Genomic DNA, 20,124 nt, shown 5'->3' on the forward strand with positions numbered 1-20,124 from the left:
TCCAAACAATGCCCTCCTTTTCCTGTGCTACATTTAATCTACTCTTTTCTCCAGATTCTACAACTATAGAGAATTTAAAAGAAAGTGTGCTTCAAGCCCTTCAAGGAAAGAACTGAGCCAACAGGAAGGTGATAGTGTCTTTCTCTCTTCCGGGAAGAAGTCCCCTTCACTGAAAAGAATTTTTGGTATTGAGTAGGACATCCCCACAAGGAAACAAGGCAAGGGAGAATTTTTAGGACATAGGAGAGCAGTAGGAGACTTATCTCCAGAGCATTACTCACTGCTTAAAAGATATCCCCAGCTCTGGCATCACAAGGAGAGAGTTAGATTTCAGATCTATAGTGAAACCGGGGTGTGCCTCTCTTGAACACAAGGAGGCAGCTGTCCAATTCCAGGCTGGCTCTGGAAAGTCCCGTTTTGAATAATTTGCTTCTGATGGCGTTTTGTTCAACGTCTTTACCTCAAATGAAACTCTGTGACTTAAACGAAAGAGCACTGAGCTGGAACTCAGGAAACTGAATTTTAGTACCAGTACCAACCAGGTGTGTGACCTGAGGTAAATCATTTAACCTCAGACTTAGTCATCTTTATTTTGAATTAGTTTGAGTCTTTGAGTCTAGAGTCCAATCTTACAGAGTCTTTGGATTTCCAAAATGGCTTTTGGCCCAGAAATGGTAGTGTGTGGGTGTTGGGGTAGATAATTTTTTTGTCAGAGAAAAAATAGCCCCTGAGCTAGTTATTGGTGAATCTGGAGTTCAAACTCAGGTCTCTGGTCTGGCTCCCAAACCTGGGCTTCTTCCACCCCTTCCTACCCTGATATTAGGCCATATTATTGTTGGATAACACAGTGTATCTTTATTCTTTTCCTAATCCCTGTCAGCCTTGCAGTTGGCACAGTTTAACAGCAAATGGTCATTGAGTGGTTATGAGTGCTGGGGAAACAGGAAGGGAGGGCACAAGGCCCCTCACCTAAGCTTAGAAGCATTCTTATGGGAAGTTTCTGGAGCCAGATTTCTTGGGTCCCAGTTCTACTACTTATTACACTAATTACTTCTGAAACTGGTAAACTTCAGATTCTTCATCCTCATTTTCTCGTCTATAATAGTTTCCTCTCAGAGTTATTATGAAAATTAAATGAGTTATTTCATATAAAACACTTGAAATAGTGCCAGTCATAGAGTAATGACTGATGGAATACATAGTTGTTGTTATTATTACCACTATATGTTTGTTAGCTCCCTCATGCCAGGAATCTTAGAAGGTTGCAACAGGGTCTTGTTCATTGGCACTTAATAAATCTTTTTGGATCTAATTATTCCACAACTCTTTACAATGCCTGTACTATGTGGAAGGCCTCTGCTGGATCCTTGTTAGAATCTGACAACTTAGGAAAAGTCACCGTGTTTTAGAGCTTATATAATTTGCAGAATTTTTCTCTTTAACTATTAACCTTTCTTGTGGCTTTTGTTTAGAAAGAGTTAAAGGAGGGATCCCTGGGTGGCACAGCGGTTTGGCGCCTGCCTTTGGCCCAGGGCGCGATCCTGGAGACCCGGGATCGAGTCCCATATCGGGCTCCCGGTGCATGGAGCCTGCTTCTCCCTCTGCCTGTGTCTCTGCCTCTCTCTCTCTCTCTCTCTGTGACTATCATAAATAAATAAATTAAAAAAAAATTTAAAAAAAAAAAAAAAAAAAAAAAAGAAAGAGTTAAAGGAAGGAACTGGGAAGAAAATAGTCTACGTATATGCTTATTGACTTATTCAGATGAGCCATTTGGAGGAAGTGGAATTAACAGTAGGTCAAAGGGAAGATTAGAATCTTTTTTAAAGGAGAACCCTCTTTTAGAACTCAAATGTCAGGCAAGAGAGTACTACCAATTTTTAATGGATTATCTGTGTCAGACAGAAAGAGCAGCTCATTCTCTCATTCACTAACCCTCTCATTCATTCAGCATTGAGTGAGTACTCACCATTACATGAATCGAGCATTGTGGTGGGGAATGGGTATACAGAAATGAATAAGACAGTTTCTTCTCTGGAGGCACTCACAGTCTTTTGGGGCTGGCAAACACAAATGGATATGCAATCCAGTGTGATAAGAAGTTGCCCAAAACACAGTAAAGTGCTCTTGATACACAGAGGAAGCCAAGTGGTGAGGAACAAGATTCTACTCCAGGTAATCCATAACAAATAACACTGTGTTGCTATACCTGGACATTTTACAAATTATTTTTATTGAATTTTTAAAAATTAGTACCTCTCATAGCTAGGTCATTCATTACACAGCTGAGGGTTTGTTTGTTTGTTTTCTTTTTTTCCAGTCATTTCAGCTCAAGTCAGTGTGTTCATTGACTACCTATTATAACTAAGTGCATTAAGAAAATATAGATTAATTTCAAACAGGTCACTAGGCTGAGAAAGTGGGAATGTATAGGAGGTATGACTTGAACTCTGCGTTGAAGGATGGGTAAGAGTTCATAAGGGAAAAGTGAGAAATACTATTCAAGAACCCAGATCATGCGCCATCAAAGGTATAGTGGGCCAAAGAGTGTGGGCTTAGTTTTTGGAACGAAAGTCATCTTGGCAGATTCCTGAAGGGAGGATAGAGTGGAGGTGTGTGGAGGGAAATTAGGCAGGAAAGATCAGTGGGAAAATAATAGGAGGTCTTGTATACCTAGCACACAAATCAAGATTTTATTTCATGTGCATTGAGGAGCCAGGAGTATTTGTTACACAGGGGACTACGCTCCTCAGGATACTTTGTGTGGTTATTGGCTATGATGGCAGGAAATGATGCCAGGTTTAGAGTCAGAAAACACAAGAGAAGGATTCTAGTTCACCCATCGATTAGCTGTGTGTGGTCTTTTTTTTAAGATTTTATTTATTTATTCATGAGAGACACAGAGAGGGAGAGGCAGAGACATGGGCAGAGGGAGAAGCAGGCTCCATGAAGGGAGCCTGATGTGGGACTTGATCTGGGACTCCAGGATCATGCCCTGAGCTGAAGGCAGGTGTTCAACCACTGAGCCACCCAGGCATCCCACTGTGCGTGGTCTTGAGTGAGTTGGTAACCCTTTCTGAGCTTTATTTTAGCCTCCTCATCTACACAGTAAACAAGTAGAAACTTCTCCAAAGAATAGCAGCAACAACCACAACAGCAATTTTCATGGATCATTATTCCCAGGGGCTTTGAGTGAGGCCTTCTATGTAATATCTAAGCCTCAGACAACTCTGTGACTTAAGATGCTAAACATAGTGTACCATATGGCCCATCACTTCCACTCTTAGGTGTCTACACAAGTAAACTGAAGACATATATCTACACAAAGTCTTGAATGCAAGTCTTCTTAGAAACATTATTTATAGTAACCAAGAAGTGGAAATGACCTAACTGCCCATCGCCTGAATGGATAGACAAAAGATGCTATATCCATACAATGAAAAACTATTTAGCAGTGAAAAGGAAAAAACTAAGAAGACATGCTACATATGATAGGGATGTACCTCAAACTATCCTTCTCAGTGAAAGAAGTCAGACATGAGATACCATATATAGTATGATACCATTAATTGTATTCTATTTACATGAAATACCCAGGAAAAGCAAAGATATGAAGACAGGGAAAGTGGGGTAGGGGCAGAAGACAGGATTAATAGTAAAGGGACATGAGGGGTGATAAAAATATTTTTAAGCTAATTCATGGTGATGGTTGCACAACTTAGTAAATCTATGAAAAATTATTGAATTTTTACACTTGAAAAGGTGAAATATATTTATGCAAAAATATGCCTAAATAAAGTTATTTTAAAAACAAAAACACTATGAAGTAGGCTCTATTCTTATTACTCTTTACAGATAAAGATACTGACTTTCCAAAGCCTCCATTAAAAAGTAGCAGTGGAGGTGGCTCAGTTGGTTAAGAGTGTAACTCTTGATTTCAGCTCAGGTCAGGATATCAGGGTTGTGAGATCAAGCCCCATGTCAGGCTCCACACTGGGTGTGGATTGGGATTCTCTCTCTCTCCCTCTCCATCTGCCTCTTCACCCCCATGCATACTCTTTCTCTCTCTCAAAAAAAAAAAAAAGAGTGATGTATATGTTAACTAACCTTATTATGGTAATCATTTTACAATAATACCTGTATCAAATCATCACGTCATTTACCTTAAACTTACACTATGTTATATGTCAATTATATCTCAATAAAGCTGGGTGGGAAAGTAGTAGAGCTAGGATTAAAAACTCTTTCTGCTTCATTTTGAGCCCATGCCCTTGGCTACTATCCATACTGTGCCCCATTGTGACAAATAAATTAAGCAAAGGATACATATTTGATCACAGTATGCAAAGAGCAGGTGTGTGTGATTGAGTCTCAGAAAATCTTAGCTGATGCTGATTTTGGCAGCTGCTGGCCAGAGGGTTTGAAAGTCTGAATAAATGCTATACAGCAGTCCAGGCAGGAGGCACCAGGATTGTGCCCAGGCGGGTACCATCAGGAAGAAAGAACAGAAGATGTAGAAAAGGAAGCCAAGCAAGGGTTATGCTCTTACTCTTCACATATTTTAACTTCTCTAAACGGTGTGGGATGCTTGGCTCTATTATGAGAAAAGACAAAGAACAGAAGTCTTTCTTTCCTTCAGCAAACAGCTGACACATGTTCCCATCATAAATTTTGTAATTCAGGATGTAAAACCAAATCCAACAACCCAACCCAGCAAGAAGGTTAAATAAATAAGTGTTAAATAAATAAATGTAGGGTTTTCTCCTCTTTTGGCCATGAGTCTCCACAGAAGACACCATGTGCTTTTGTGAATTGAAGTCTCCTCCTCAGTTTATTCTCTGTATCAGTTTGGGACAACACCCCACTCAGGGCTATGAATTGAAACTTTGAGGATTTGAGATTTTTGTGTGTGTGTTTTCTTTTCCATTTTCCCACCATGAGCACCATCGTTAATGGTAGTTTGGAATCATAGGTGAGACGTTGCTCTTAACATCTCATCTTTTATTCTGAAATGCTGGTAAATCTCAAAAGACAGAAATGTAGACTACAGCCTTGGCATATGCAGGACTAGGTGACTTAATGGGGTTTTTCCTGAGTTACGTTCTATGACTGATACTTTGTAACACAGATGTGCCTGCCACATGGTGAAACTTTATTATTAATAAATCCACTTTCCTCCAAAACAAACAAGACAGTGTGGCAAATAGCAGTGTTTGCTCTGTATACATCTGGGTTGAGTTTTCATCATTTCCTAGGACCAAGGCCCTGGTGCTTCCCATTGCACCAGTGAAAAAAAATGTGGGAATCCAGTTTGCCTATTTTGGCAACATAAACACAGGACAATTTGTGGTCATAAAGGCAGGACTCCCCGTTCCAGAGGGCTTGGTGGCAGCGGATGGGGCTGTGAGGTTCCTTAGGGAAGACAATATTGAATCTGGAAGTGCAAAGGACCTAGGCCATGTGGTAAGGTGAAAATTCAGAACACCTCCTGGTTTTATGGCATTCACTCTTTGAGTCACAGTCCCCAGAGAGCCAGGAAAAGCTAGTGTATGTCTGCCATGGTAAGTAAGTGTTCAAGTCTGAAGAAATCTTACACGTAGCAAAACTAAGACTGCCAGCTTTGTTCACTGTTTTAAGAACTCAACCAGTCACGATTCGAGATCTCTTTATTGGACCCTATGTGTGTAGCACACCGTCCCAAACACTATGAGCAATGTTAAGTTAGAGTCCCAGTCCTCAAGGAGATTGCAGTGAGCAGTTGAAGAATGATATTTTTTTTTTGAAGAATGATATTTAAATGTGAAACATTTCACCATTTAAGTAACAATAAGTGATGAGTGGTGCCTTCCTCCTCAGGGAAGCCTTTTGGAGATGTCCCAACTCCACCACCTGTTCCTTGAGGGATCATCTTGAAACCCAAACAATTTGATTGAATTCTATGAGAATAGAATCCTGGAAAGGTCACACATCCTGAATTTAACAGTTAAAAAGCCCTTAAATCTAAATCCCACACTGTTCCACTTGTCCGCTGAATTGTAAACTCCCTGAAGACAAGTCTATTCAAACATTGTGTATCTCAGAACTTTTACATAGTGCCTAACATTTAGAAGGTACTCTATAAACATTTGATGTTGAATACGTGAATTAACTATGTATTCCTAGCAAGGTTAACCTGAGAGTCCCAAGTTCTTTCTGGAAAGAGAAGTAATCATACCTACCTGATAGGAATTGAGAGGTGGCTTAGAATGATGGTTGAGAATGGAGACTCTGGAGCTTCATACCTGGGCCCAAATTCTGGCCTACCATTTATTAGTTCTATGGTTTTAGGCAAATATCTTGTCTTTGCCTCGGAGTCCCAAAGTATCATAATACTACCTATCCTTTAGGTTTGTTATGTGGATTAAATGAATTAACATTTGTATAGTCCTTAAACTATGGCCTGGTATGCAGTCTGTGCTATGAAAATATTTGCTAAATAAAAATAAATGGAAATTGGGTTTGTAGTGAGAACGAGTGAGTGCTAATATTATAATTATGTAATTATAATATGAGTGCTGATATAAAATACTTAATGTACAAAAGATGCTGAATAAATGTTAGTTCAAAGATCTTTATATTTGATCCTCATTTCCTGAGGCAGTGCTTAGCTCATAAAAAATGCACAAGATGAAATATAAATATTAAGTGAGTACTGTAGGTTTTTCTGAGGATCATGAAGACTTTCGGGCTAGAATTATGGGGAGGGGTTTCATCAAGGACAAAGAGTTAAGTTGGATCTTGGCTAGGAATTAAATAGGGGTAAGGAGTTCACAGAGAAGGCATATAATTTGCATAAACTGGAAGAAGGAAAGATCCAGTCATAGTCATAAGATGCTCCATTATCAACAGGACTTGGCACCACTCTCTGGGGGAATAATTTGTCATGGGCCAGCTCTTTAAGTGAGTTGTCCAAAGCTCTGTTTCACTTCTATGCTTTCAAATGCTTACATTAATATGTGAATGACTGCTTATTTATTCACTCATTTATTGAGTGAGTATTATGTAGACTCCACTGTATATCAGGCATTTTGTTAGGTACTGGTGAGTAAAATAGAAATGGACCGTTTCTCTTTTGGATCAGGAGGGAGATACCAACTATACACAAGAAAATAAACGAGTTTGGATAAGTGCTTTGAAGGATATTTAGAGGACACAGCTATAGAAAATAATGGGGAAGAAAGGAAGTTGTTGAGATGGGAAAATAAGAAAATGTCTCTCCAGGGAGGTGACATTTCACCTGAAACCAGAAAGCTGAGAATGAAGGGGGGGGGGGGGCTATTCCAGGCAGAGAAGCAGAATGTTTAAAACAGAATGTATTGAACTTGGTGTGTTTGAGGAAGGCCAGTGTGGCTAAAGTGAAGTGAATTGGGGGAGAACAGTACAAAATAGGGTCAGAGAGGGGTGAGGGCCAGATCCTGTAGGCCCTTGTATGCTCTAGTAAGGAGTTAAGACAATATTAAAGCAAATTAGGAAGCCCTCAAGAAACGGTGAAAATGTTATATAACTTTTTAAGGCTCACCAAGACATTAATGTGGATAATAAAGTGGATTAGAAAAATGGAAGGGAGGGGAACACTGAAACAGATCAGGTAAGAGATGATGCTTGTTTAGTTGACAATGGTAGAGAAGCAGCAATGGAGAGAAGCAGACATCAGATATGTATTTGGGTTATGGAAGAGATGAAACTTGCTAATGGATTAAATAGGAAGGGGTGAAGGTAGAAACATTCAGAGAAAGAAGAATCAAGAATGAAATCCAAGCTTCTGGCTTAAGCCACTCACAGCATGGATCTGGGTGCCCCTGACTAAGATGGATAAGATTAGAAGAGGAAATTTTGGCAGCTGGGGTGGGAAAGAAGTTCTTGATTTGGTTTGAGCTACTCATTTTGAGTGTTATTTTGAATCCTAGAGGAAATATGATGTAGGCATAAAACAGGTTAGGCTAAAGATCTAAACTTGGAGTTTTGAGCACATACATTTTGAATAAATCCCTGGGCATGAATGAGAATGTAGAGGGAAAATATAAATCTAGACCCATGTCCATGGAAAGTGACAGCATTTAGATACTCAGTAGAGAAGGACAGGATTGGGGAAAAGATTGAGATGGAATGATTAGAGAACTAAGAGGAAACCCTACAGTGTGGAACCTGAGGGTGCTGTGTTGAGAAGAATGGCCATCAGCTGTGTTGAAGTAAGTTGAGGATAGAAAGTGACTACCAGTTTTGACAACAGAATTCACTGATGATCTTGAGAAGAGCAGATTTATAGGACTTATAAGGATAGGAGGCAGAATTGGAGTGGGTTGAACATTTGAGGATAGTAAAGCAGATTTTTACATTGATGAAAAAAAAATCCAGAGAGAAGGAGAAGTTACTGATGAAGAGAAAGAGGGAACAATCAAAGGAGCAATCCTAGAGAAAATAAAAGACAGTGGGGTCCAGAAAGCAGATTGAGGGCTTGGCATCTGGCAGGAGCAGGTGAAAGGGGGAAACAGGAGAAAATGGATTTAGGCACAGGTATTAATAATCATGATTATAGCTAACATTTACTGAGAGTTCACTATGTGCCATGTAATGCTCTAAGTAATTTTCATTTACTAACTCATTTAATCCTTATAACAATATTATGTGATAGGTTTGTACACATACTTAAAACTGAGAGAGTTCCTTCTCACCTGATGGTTTAAATTGTGGAGGGGGAGGCAGATGGGATATTTGAAAAGGGAGAAGATAGAGCATAGTGTCACACAAGGTTCCTAGTGAAACTTCTAGGCAGTATTGAGACTTTATCTGAGATTTGAAATCATGAATAAAAAGCAAGTGTAACACAAAATCCAAATGGGTCTTCTACAGCATTCAGCACGCATGCTTTAGGAGCCTGATTTGATACTTAATTTGCAAGCAGGAGTAATCTCCAATGCCAGGAATAAAAAAATCCACTAGTATCCCCTACTAGCATCCTAGCTCTTGATAAATGTTTCTGAAGCTTTTTTGGACACGTGGCCACAAGGAGTCCTCCTCCTCCCCTGCTACCGCTTATCCCCTAGCTCAGAGGCGGAAACCATCAGTAGCCCATCGGGATGATAATAGAAACTGACTAGCCATGTTTGAGCTTATAGGTATCAGAGGTCCAGGCTTAAATCTCTGTCCTGCTATACCTCGCAGCTTGCCAGGTTTCTGTCAAAGGTGTCTCCTCTGTCTAAGAAATCACCATTAGCTCTTCCCATTGCCAAGATCTCATGAATGGACAAGGGGTGCAAAACCTTTACTTGACACAGGCAGGTTTAGATTGACAGCATGTACCAATAGCTAACATTTTATTAAGCACTTATTCTTTGATCAGACTCTGGGCTAAGTGCCTTTTTTATGTAGCATCTCCCTTAATCCTTAAAACAACAGAGTAAGGTAAATATTTTTATAAGGTTTATATTACACATAAGAAAACTGAATTTAAGGAGATTGAATAATTTTTCTAAGATTAGGAAGTTAACAATTGGAAAGGCCAAGAGTTGATTCCAGAAGTCTTAACTCCAGGATCCAGGCTCTTTTAACAAGTACATTATAATAACAGATCGGTGAGCATCCATGCCAGATCAAACTATTGTGCATATCAGTATGTTATTGTATGTTGCTACCATTCTATCAGTTTCACTCAGAAAACACACAAGTTTTATTTTCAATTAGATTGAGTCTGGTTTCTACTCCCCCATGTTCTCAAAATAAAGGACAAATTCAACTGGGAGTGACTACAGAACTTATGAATTTTACTCATGTTTCCTCTTTTCAGAGCCACCAGCCCTGTTAAAAGAGAGGAGTTTATGGTTGTTGGTTTTTGCAAGCCTGTTGACCTATGTTAAGACAGTTTTCCCCAAAGTCAAACGTGTTGACACATGTGACACAGCATAAACTGAGTTCCTTGGACCCTGAGCACTGGCGATGACCTGATCTTCCCACCATGTAATTATGAATTGAGATTTGATCTTTACCGCAAATTCCCAGATAATTGAGGTCAGTAAGAAAAGTTTAGTCTCAGTATCTGGGCATCTCAACTGTTCAGGTTATTTGTGGATCGACTGATAATAAGTTATCATTACAATAATGACAAAAGCCAGAAGCTGATTAACTGCTTACTCTGTACCAACGAAGGGCCTCATGTGCCTATTTCACATATAACGAATTCTTAGGGAGAGACTATCATTAATCCTATTTTGAAGATCAAGAAAATGAGATGGAAAGAGATTAAGTAACTAGCCCAAAGTTACATAGCTACTAACAGGCAAAATGAGGATTTAGAGTGATTCTAGAGCCTTTGAAAGCCAAGTCCTCTTCTGGAGACAGATAGCCGTGGATACGAATCGTAGCTTTACTACTTACCAGTTTGAAAGACAAAGTGAATGGTCTTGCATGGTTATTGCAAGGAGATAGAAAAAATGCACATACAGCACCAAGCACATGCCTACCAGGTATTGGATACTCACTAAATGGTAGCTCTGTTAGTAAATGGAATAAGCCGGAAACTTAACAAGTATCCCATAATTTTGATCACCGTAATCAGCAAACATTTATTTTTATTTATTTATTTTTTATTTATGATAGTCACAGAGAGAGAGAGAGAGAGAGGCAGAGACACAGGCAGAGGGAGAAGCAGGCTCCACGCACCGGGAGCCCGATGGGGACTCGACGGGGACTCGATCCTGGGTCTCCAGGATCGCGCCCTGGGCCAAAGGCAGGTGCCAAACTGCTGCGCCACCCAGGGATCCCTCAGCAAACATTTATAATTCAAATATCTGCCTTATATAAAATACAATCTTTTCTCCTTATTAAGTGCCTAAATTACTCAGCTAATCAACTCGATGCCTCCACTTCCTTCTGCTTTCTTAGAGGTGATCTGTGCTCGAGACTCTGTCAGATGCTTTAATTCTACATAATTTAAAAAGTGAAATAAGTATTTCTGTTCTTTTGTCCTTTCTAATGAATTCAAGATATTTTCCTATGACTTTAGCTATGGATGTTTGCAATGGTCCAGAGCTCTCTGGGAGTATGATTAAAAAACAAGCCTAGCCAAAGTATCCTGGTGACCTAGCAGCTCTGCCATAATAACCTATTTGGGGATGACATGGTAATCTGGTTCATGGCATTTGGCTTAGTGGTTCCAATTATGACATATGATGATTCAAGTTTACTCATATACACACCAGAACTTCATTAAATGACCTTTTTCAAGGTCCTTGAGGTTCTGCAGGGAGGGAAGGAAGACACCGAGTTGCTTTAAACAAAGCAGCATTTGTTTTCACATCACTTGCTTAGACAAGTGTCCCCTCATGTGCAGCAGCTATTTGCTGTGGGGCTCTTGGCAGAGTAACTAAAATGTGACAGAAATTAAGGACAAATTCTGAAGTCTGGAAAATCACACTCCTCAGGAAATGTAAGCCACAAGATTGTAACTCAGTGAATTATTTCTTGTCATTCACTTCCTTGCTCACTCTTTCCCTGCATGGCCATTTCAAAAATGGTTAAATAAGGTATTTATCAGGCCTTGCTACGTGCTTTGTATATACTGCACCAGGTCTCTGGAGAATTGAACCCAGGGTAAAATTATTTGCCATCTTTGAGATTCATTTTCCTGGTCTGTAAAAGGGAGAGTTGGACTACATCAGTACATCCCAAGTTTTATACATAGTTTAATAACACAATTTTGACATTATATTTTTTACTTAAAAAATATAAGAAAAATATTTTCAGGAACCACAGAAAATAGTGCTTGCAAACACTTCTTAGCCAGTAGAGATATAAAAAGCATAGACTCCCAACCAAAGGGCCATTTGAATCTGCATGAGGACCAGGCATGTGATATTTTTATGTTTTCAACCTCATAAAGCTAATTGAGAAACTCTGGATCAGATAATCTCTAAGGTTGTTTTCAAGAAGTTTGTGATTCTACAAAAGCTCCTCCCTGTAAGAATTGGTATTTTTATAGCTCAGAGAAGAGAGATGTATTCTTAGAGAAGTTTAAATCATTAGGGCTTGCGAGGTGATCAATCATTTCCAATGTTGCCTTCTGATTGTTGATTTGTAGACAAATGTGTGATTAATTCTGGTGATTTGACCAATAGCCTAATTAACTTAGGCCCAAGGTCAATTTTTTACTTGTTTTTATCAACTTCTCTATTTTAATGGCCTAAATTACCCAGATAATTTAGTTAAGAGGTATTTTATTAAACTACTTCTGTTAACTTTCTCTTTGACTCTTGTGCTTTGCAATCAGTTAAGTAATAGATTTAAACGAAACAGTACTATCTTAAGTTCTTTTCTTTTAAAGCCATGTTTTATATGGATTTTCTTTGTATACGAACTGTTTTACGAATTCAGAATGATCAGGCAAAAGAAAAGAGAAACAAGATTAAACACCATAAAGGAAAAGATCAAAGAGCAGAGAAACTGGCAAGAAATGAACTGACTTAGGAAAAAAAAAAAATTGAGGAATAAAATCCAAAAAGAATTTTTAGGGAAAATCCCTGTGTAGAGGAAAAGAAGAGAGAGATACAACATAGGGTGTGTTTCATGACTCACATGCGTTGGCTCTGTACCTGAATGATTCATTTGGTGGAAAACATAGCTGGGACAGAGAACTTTTTACTGGCCCTGAACTTTCTTGGAATCATTTGAAGCTTGATTTTGTGTGCATATTTTGTCTCACTCCTGCAAAATGGAAATATTAATTGCTTTTCAGAAATAGCCCTGGTCATTGGAGTTTATCTGTATAGCCACTTGAGATTTAGAATTAGATCATGGACTTTGGAATATGGAAAGTATTTAAGAAACTGGGGCAGGTTTGTTCCAAGTGACCTCTCTTTTCTCCTGACATGAATAGATAGATAGTAGGTCCCCCAAGGGAACCCTGTTGAGTAAATCCAAAGGGGACAGTCTGCCTATTGAAAGGTACAGACTAGATCAGGGCTTTTCAAACTTTTTGGATGATGACTCATAATAAGACATACATTAAACATCAAGACCCAGTCCCAACATATGGGCATAAAGTTTTATGAGACAATACCTTACTACATATGTAATACATGATATTTTCTATTCTATTCTATTCTATTCTATTCTATTCTATTCTATTCTATTCTATTGTTTTGTTGTTTTAAGTAAATACTGGCCAAGATCCATGAAACAGATTCCATACAGATCTGGGTGTGCTCCCCAATTTCTATCCTGTCTGCAACTTTCCCTAAACACACACATTGCTACAGCCAGTTTTCAGGAGCATCTCTCTCACACTTCACCATCATGCTGAAATGCTTGCATTTTCTTGAATAGCATACTGCCTTTCACATCCCTGCACATGTCATTCTCCCTCTCCACTCCAAGCACTTTACAATTTTCTCACTCCACCTCCCCTTTCTTCATCAAGCTCATTCCTGTTGGCTAAGACTCAATGCAGAGGTCAACATTCCTTCCCTTTCGATCTATGTCAACCTGTTTACTGTACTCTCCTGAGCATCCGGGGCTTATCTTAATCTCAGCCTTATCATGCTGTGTTATGATGACCCATTCATATGTTCTTCTTCCCCACTAGACGTGTCTTACTTACATCCCTAAGAAGTGGTCTAAGTTTGACACTGAACCTAATTAATAAATTTTGGTTGAGTGAGAGCCTGCCTTTGGTAGGCACTTGGTACTGAGTATCTACCTCCTTGGTAAGCTGTGGTCTGTTTACTGCAAACAAGGAAGTATTTTTTTTTATTGCAAATACTCATCTGAGTTGCAGTAGATGTGTTGATGCTCATTAGAACCCATTTTCTGTTGCTTGTAGAAGATAGTGTAGCAGAGTAGGTAAAGGTTTAGGCTTTGAAGCTGTGCAGAGCTGGATTTGAACTCTGGCACATGAGTTACTAGCTCTGTAAGTAAGTTACTTAACTTTTTAAAATCTCAGTTTCCTCATCTGCAAAATAAGAATAATAACATCTATGAGTGTTGTTAAGATTGTGTAGATGTTAAATAATGGAATGTAAGCTCCATGAAGGTAGGAATATTTGTCACTTTGGTTCATTGTCATGGATTTAGAAGAGTGCTTGGCACATATTCATTGTATCAATGAATATTTTGCTCATAATAAGTCCTCAATACTTTATAGCAGCTCCTATTCATGTGTATTTCTCATCCAGTTTTGTACAGGATTCCTTAGACTACACATGATGTACATAATTCCTTGTAACTTCTTTAATCAGAAGTTAGGGTCCTACAGTGAGGTAATACTTCCAAGACCCTGACTGACATTCAATAACTCCAGATGCATGTAGAAACATTGGTCTTCCTGAAGAATGTTGTATTTCAAGCCATTAAGCTACATTTAAGTTTAACCATTTCGAGGTTATGGAGGTTCCTCGGTTCTGTTTTTAAGTTGTTTTATGGAGGTTCCTCGGTTCTGTTTTTAAGTTGCCACATATGGGTGTTTGATTCTTGCTTCTTCCCTTGCCCTTCTCTCCTTGTTATACATCCATGAGCCACATCATCATTCACTGCATGTTTGATAGACTTATGCAGATTCTGATTTCGGGTCTTGGGGGAAAATGACGGCATTGCTCAGTGTTCCTAGATTTGTTTCCTTCCCTTCCTCTACAAAGATTCTGTGTGAGATCCCTAAAGATAGGAAATCCATTATTACCTAATGTCCTTCACTCTTTTCCATTTCATGAATGGATGTTTGTATTCCAAGGTTTCATCTTAGGCCTTTCCCATTTTCAGTACTTTTATAAGTAACTTCTTGTGCCACATAATAAAGGTATTGTTTTAAGGTTTTCTGCATGTCATCAGCTTATAGACCTCTCTCACTTCTACCAGAATGCAAAACAAAGAAACAAATATTAAAAAACAATTCTCAAACTCTTCCACAAACCAGGGCAAATAAAACGATGGCATTGCTTCATTTTTATAATGCATCCGAACTAAAAGAATTCTCATAAGAATGTACTTACCTAGCCTTCACTTTCTCATGCACTTATTCAAAATCCACTTTATTATAATATTTGCCGCAGAATCTTTTAAATAGTAGTGTTACATGATCTAGATTATTAGCCATTAGGGCTGTTTGCCTTATATTTCACATGACAAGAACAGGGTTGTCCTATCATTACCTACTCTATTGTATGTAAAAGTCTGCCAAAGCTGTTTTACTCATTTGTGAGTGAATTAAGGTGCTATTTCAAAGCATATTCCTTATCATATATACTAAGAGAGATATATACTAAGAGAGCACATATTAAAAAGAACATATATCCTGTGATACCATACTAGTTTAATATCTTACTAAATTCATCAACAGAATGATACATTAAAACACTTTTGTTCTCACATTAACTTCTGTTCTCAAACTTATGATTACCCCTAAGTCACTATAGTCATATCGGGCTGGTGGGGCTCTTCATTAAAATTTTGGAAATAGAAAGATGAGTATATTTTGGGAGAAAGAGAATACATTTTGGTAAGTGGAGTTAAACGAAGGAGAAGCTTGCCTGACTAACCAGTAGGTCTTACTTAGTTGATTCAGTGATGAGGGTCAGAGGAGACCACAGAAGAGCTTTGGGAGAAACAAAGAGGGTTAACATTTTTAGAACACCTGCTAGGTACTAGGTGCTTCCCAGTCTTTTACATCCTAATGCAGAAACTATGGGGAAGATTATTGCATATGTTTTAAAGTAAACTACTGCCCATAACAATTTTTTTTAATTTTTTAAAATTAGTTAATTAATTTATTTATGATAGTCACAGAGAGAGAGAGAGAGAGAGAGGCAGAGACACAGGCAGAGGGAGAAGCAGGCTCCATGCACCGGCAGCCCGATGTGGATTCGATCCCTGGTCTCCAGGATCGCGCCCTGGGCCAAAGGCAGGCGCTAAACCGCTGCGCCACCCAGGGATCCCTTTATTTTTTATTTATTTATTTTTTATTTTTTTTAGTCACCAGTCCAAAGTCACTCAACTCTAGGAGACAGAATTCAGATTTAAACCCATGCCTTTAAAACTCATGCTCCCTTCATTGACCACACAGCCCCAGAATACTCCAGTTAAACTTCTGTGTGGCCATTTGGGTGAATTGTACTTGACATCATCTAGATTTCCTTACAAGCATTCCCAGACAAATTGAGGAGAGGTTCTACACAGTGGAATTGAATTGAGATAGCATCTTCTCCATCTTCTACCATGAATGATTCCTCTGAGAGCATCTCCATAGCCTGAAATGTGTTTCATATGGATCTTAAAACATTCAGTGAAGCAGAAAGCACCGTGTGCATGGTAGCCATTCCTATAGTACTTTTTAATAATAGTAAATGTGATTGCAGAATGAAAATATTATAAGGAAAATAACATGCTATGATAGAAACTCATAATGTTATGAATATTAAAATCTAACTAAATGCATCTTGGGGCCATTTGCTGTATTGCACAAACCCAGGCATCCAGAGGGACATTTCTCTCTAGGGTTCTTGCTTCTATCTCCACGTGAGAAGACTTTCAAGGGTCCTGTCCTGCAATTAACAGAGTAGCTGGTGGAAGGAAGCCAATATTTTTCTTGAATAAATTTATTTTCTGGTGATTTTAGTTTCCTTTGTCGTGAGACTTCCTGAGATACTGACCATGAAGAAAATATTATCAATTTAGCTCTGGGAGCCGGTCAGCACTCAGATTGCACTTCTGGCTGCAGCCTGGGACATCACTTCTAGCTGGACTCACTTCTCCTTGCCTACCAAGGAGCCTGAAAACTATATAATATGCTGAAGAGAAAAATGTAGCACCATCTCCCAGCTAAGAGATCAGCTAATTCACTGCACTTTATCCCAGCCTTTCATTTCACAGATGAGGGGTAGACTTGGAATGACTTCCTTATGTTCAGAGTGCTGATGATGGAGCGTGGGGTGGAATCCACATTCCCTGATTTGAGTCCAGAACTCCTTCCATTCCCCAGTCACTCACTTATATACATTCATCAAACATTTATTGGATGCTTACAGCATGAGTAGCTGTGACTACAAAGGTGAATTATGACCCAGACCCTGCACTCAAGGCCTTTACCCTGCTTCACGTTTTTGATTTCCCAAAGGGTCTGAGTTCTGTTAGGAAAGCGACTCAATGCCAGAGCAATCTCTTTACCCTACATGGATTTAAAAGTCACAGTTGGTCATGTACAGCTCCATTTCTAGTATTTAGATACAGTCTTCATAAATGGCTTATCCTTGGTCTTCAACTTTCTGACAGAAGTGCCTCAACCAAACATGGCATTATTGATAAATAGTATTTAAATGGGTGAAGTCTAAAGATCAAGCAAGTAATACTACCAATGGGCTCCATTTTCTCCCTAGTAAAAGAGTCCATACAGACACATGTGCTTGCATGTAAATATATGCATATGTGTTCTCTGAAACAGAAGAAAAGTGTTTGTTTGCTCATGAATAGACCCATGGTAGAAACTACTAATATATTCTTGGCCTCACATGGCTGCAACACTCATCAGTCTACCAATATTGAATAAGCAGATTTTTGTCCATTGATAATTTTTAATAATTTAAGAACACTATTTTCCCATTATTTTGAGAACCCATCATAGAGCTTCTCCATTTGACTGGCAAGTATTCCTCGAGGGCCTGCTGGGTTCCCAGCCCCATAAGACCTTTGGGCTATGGGAGACTGAGTCAGAGATCATGATCCTCAAGCAGCTTTGACATTCTTCTTGGGGCTGTCATTCTTTGCTCCAGTTGATCCTGAGGTAAAAGAACTTGTAATGTTATCTCTATGTCACAGAGAAGGAAGCTGAGTCCCAGAGAGGTTTAGTGACGTGCCAAGATCCTCAACATGAGTGACTAAGAAAACTGGGACTGGATCCCCATTCTTCTTGCCACTAGGACAGTCTTTTTCTTTGGTTTTTGTTTTGTTTTGTATTGTTTTTATCTATACCAGATTGCCTGCCCTTATTTTTAAAAAATAAAGCAGAGATGAGAGTAATTTTTCCAAACTTATGTGTGACCTCATGATACAATAAAACTATGAAATAAAAATGTTACAGTTCATTTTAAATACTACCTGAAACTAGATCACAAATATATTCTATAATTCTTCCTTCCCCTGGGCATAATTGAGTTCCTTTCCCAAATGACAGGTTTGGTTTTTCTAACCATGTGAGTTACAAGGATCTTTTTCTTGCAGGGACTGCTGCTGAACTTCTCCTAAGGAATGACTTTTTGATGGGAGAAATACAAGTAACATGTTCACTAGACTTTTACCCCAAAGAGAAAGCTCCTTCTGAAGCTGAGAGTTTGCTGCTCATCCAGCTGATCAACTTTGCTGGAAAGTGGCCATTAGCCTCCTAAACCTCAGAGGCTTGCCCTAGTCATTTACAGTGAGCCTAGAAGCAGAAAGGGATTAGAACACAGCCCCACCAAGTGAAAATGGGGAAACTATCCTGCTTGCAGATTGCACCGCACTGTTTCTATACTAGTTTCTGGAGGATTTGAGAAGAACCAGAAAAGAAGGGACCCAGTGGCTTTGGAGAAAAGAGGTAATAGAAACGAACCAGACCCTGTTTAGCACCACTCCCTAGCTGGGTGACATTCATAAAACCTTCCCCTGCACCAGTTTCAACATTTGTCAAATGAGCAAGAAAAATAAAAAGAATTACGGATTGGTCAGTTTGATAAGTTTCCCTGATGGTCATCCTACTGTTGTCTGTGACCACGACATGGGCTATCATGTTGTGCAGTGGGGGAGAATCAGCAAACTGTTTTTTTGGCTCTTGATCACCTTATTTGATTTATTGTCAGCAGATGACATTAAAATGAGCTTGCATTTGCTGAGCAAATCTGGATGGGCAGTGGAAGGTGGAAACAGGGAGTGGCCTGGGTGGAGGCAGGAATTAGAATAATAATCCCTTGCATTTTAGAGATTTCAGAGCACTTTCCCACACATAGTGTCATTGGATCCCTGCAAAGTCCTACAAGGACTCGTGATATTTTTAGTCCCATTTGACAAATCTGAAAATTGATATGCTAAAAGGTGAAGTGATGGCCTGAAACACTGGCCACTTCACAAAAAATTGCTAGTGGTAATATAAAAAGTAGAATAAAAGCCAAGTCCTTGCTTCCTTTTGCAACACACCAGAGAGTGATTAGAATCTACCATAAAGCGTTTTAGCCATATTCAGCTAATCAGCAACTGATTATAGTATACTGTTAACACAGGACTCCAATATTATTCTCCTTCTGGGCCTTTAGAACTTCTCTGCCTTCATCTCCCATCCCCCAGCCTTCTCTTTATCTAGTAACTCCTTCATTTTATCACTCAGATACCACATCCTTCAAGAAGTCCCCAAGACTTTGTTAGGTGACCATCCTATAGGTTCTCTTGACTCCCAGTGATTATCACCACTAACCTTACCAATGTAATTAAATTGCCTGTATTGAAATATAACTCTGAACTAAGACTGGTTATTCACAAGTCACTCATTGGTGGATTTTTCTTCACCGTTGTAACCTCAACACCTAGCATGAGTAAATGCTGTATGATCTACTGTAGCCAAAAGGGAATTTTGCTTCCATTACCATCAGCACTAGCCAGAGGAGATTGCAAGCTCTTTTAAAACCATCTAGGGCAGTACTGTTTCCAGAAGGAAATTCTTAGGAAATGAAAGTCTAGCCATTCGCCTAAAATTTTAGGTTATTCCCAGAAGACTTAAAGTTGAAAAAAGACAAAAAAAAAATGTGATAAGGATGGAGGTTAGTGTTTGTGTAGCTATATGGGGAAAGAGGTAAGAGCAGATATTTTTGGAGTTACTGGAAAACTTAGCCATGACACCCAGCCTGCTCATGTGTCTGGTACTATTGCTAGGAACCGAGCTTCACACCAATCCTCTGTCAGATACCAGTTTCCAGAAAGAGAATTAAACTTGCTATTTGGTTATTTATAGCTATGTCTTCCCAGTTTGTGTCAGGTTTGAAGACCCTGCAATATCACTGATGTATGTTATTAGAACCACATACAGATAAAATATGATAAATATGGTAGATGAAGAACAAGGCTTAGGACTCACAACTCCTCTAACTG

At 39.0% G+C, this 20,124-nt stretch overlaps 1 protein-coding gene across 2 annotated transcripts in view; it reads left to right on the top strand.

The window, feature by feature from the left end:
* PDE4B (phosphodiesterase 4B) overlaps positions 1 to 20,124 on the top strand; it is a 346,024-nt gene that overhangs the window by 258,300 nt on the left and 67,600 nt on the right. The window contains exon 6 of one of the 2 annotated variants that reach the window (XM_055306686.1): positions 5,859 to 5,870. The exons of the other annotated variant lie outside the window; for it this stretch is intronic. Coding sequence (XP_055162661.1) covers positions 5,859 to 5,870 — 12 coding nt within the window. The remainder of the gene's footprint in view (positions 1 to 5,858; positions 5,871 to 20,124) is intronic. 2 annotated transcript variants of the gene reach the window in all.

This window comes from Nyctereutes procyonoides, unplaced genomic scaffold (assembly GCF_905146905.1).
Source record: "Nyctereutes procyonoides isolate TBG_1078 unplaced genomic scaffold, NYPRO_anot_genome, whole genome shotgun sequence".
NCBI lineage: Eukaryota > Metazoa > Chordata > Mammalia > Carnivora > Canidae > Nyctereutes > Nyctereutes procyonoides.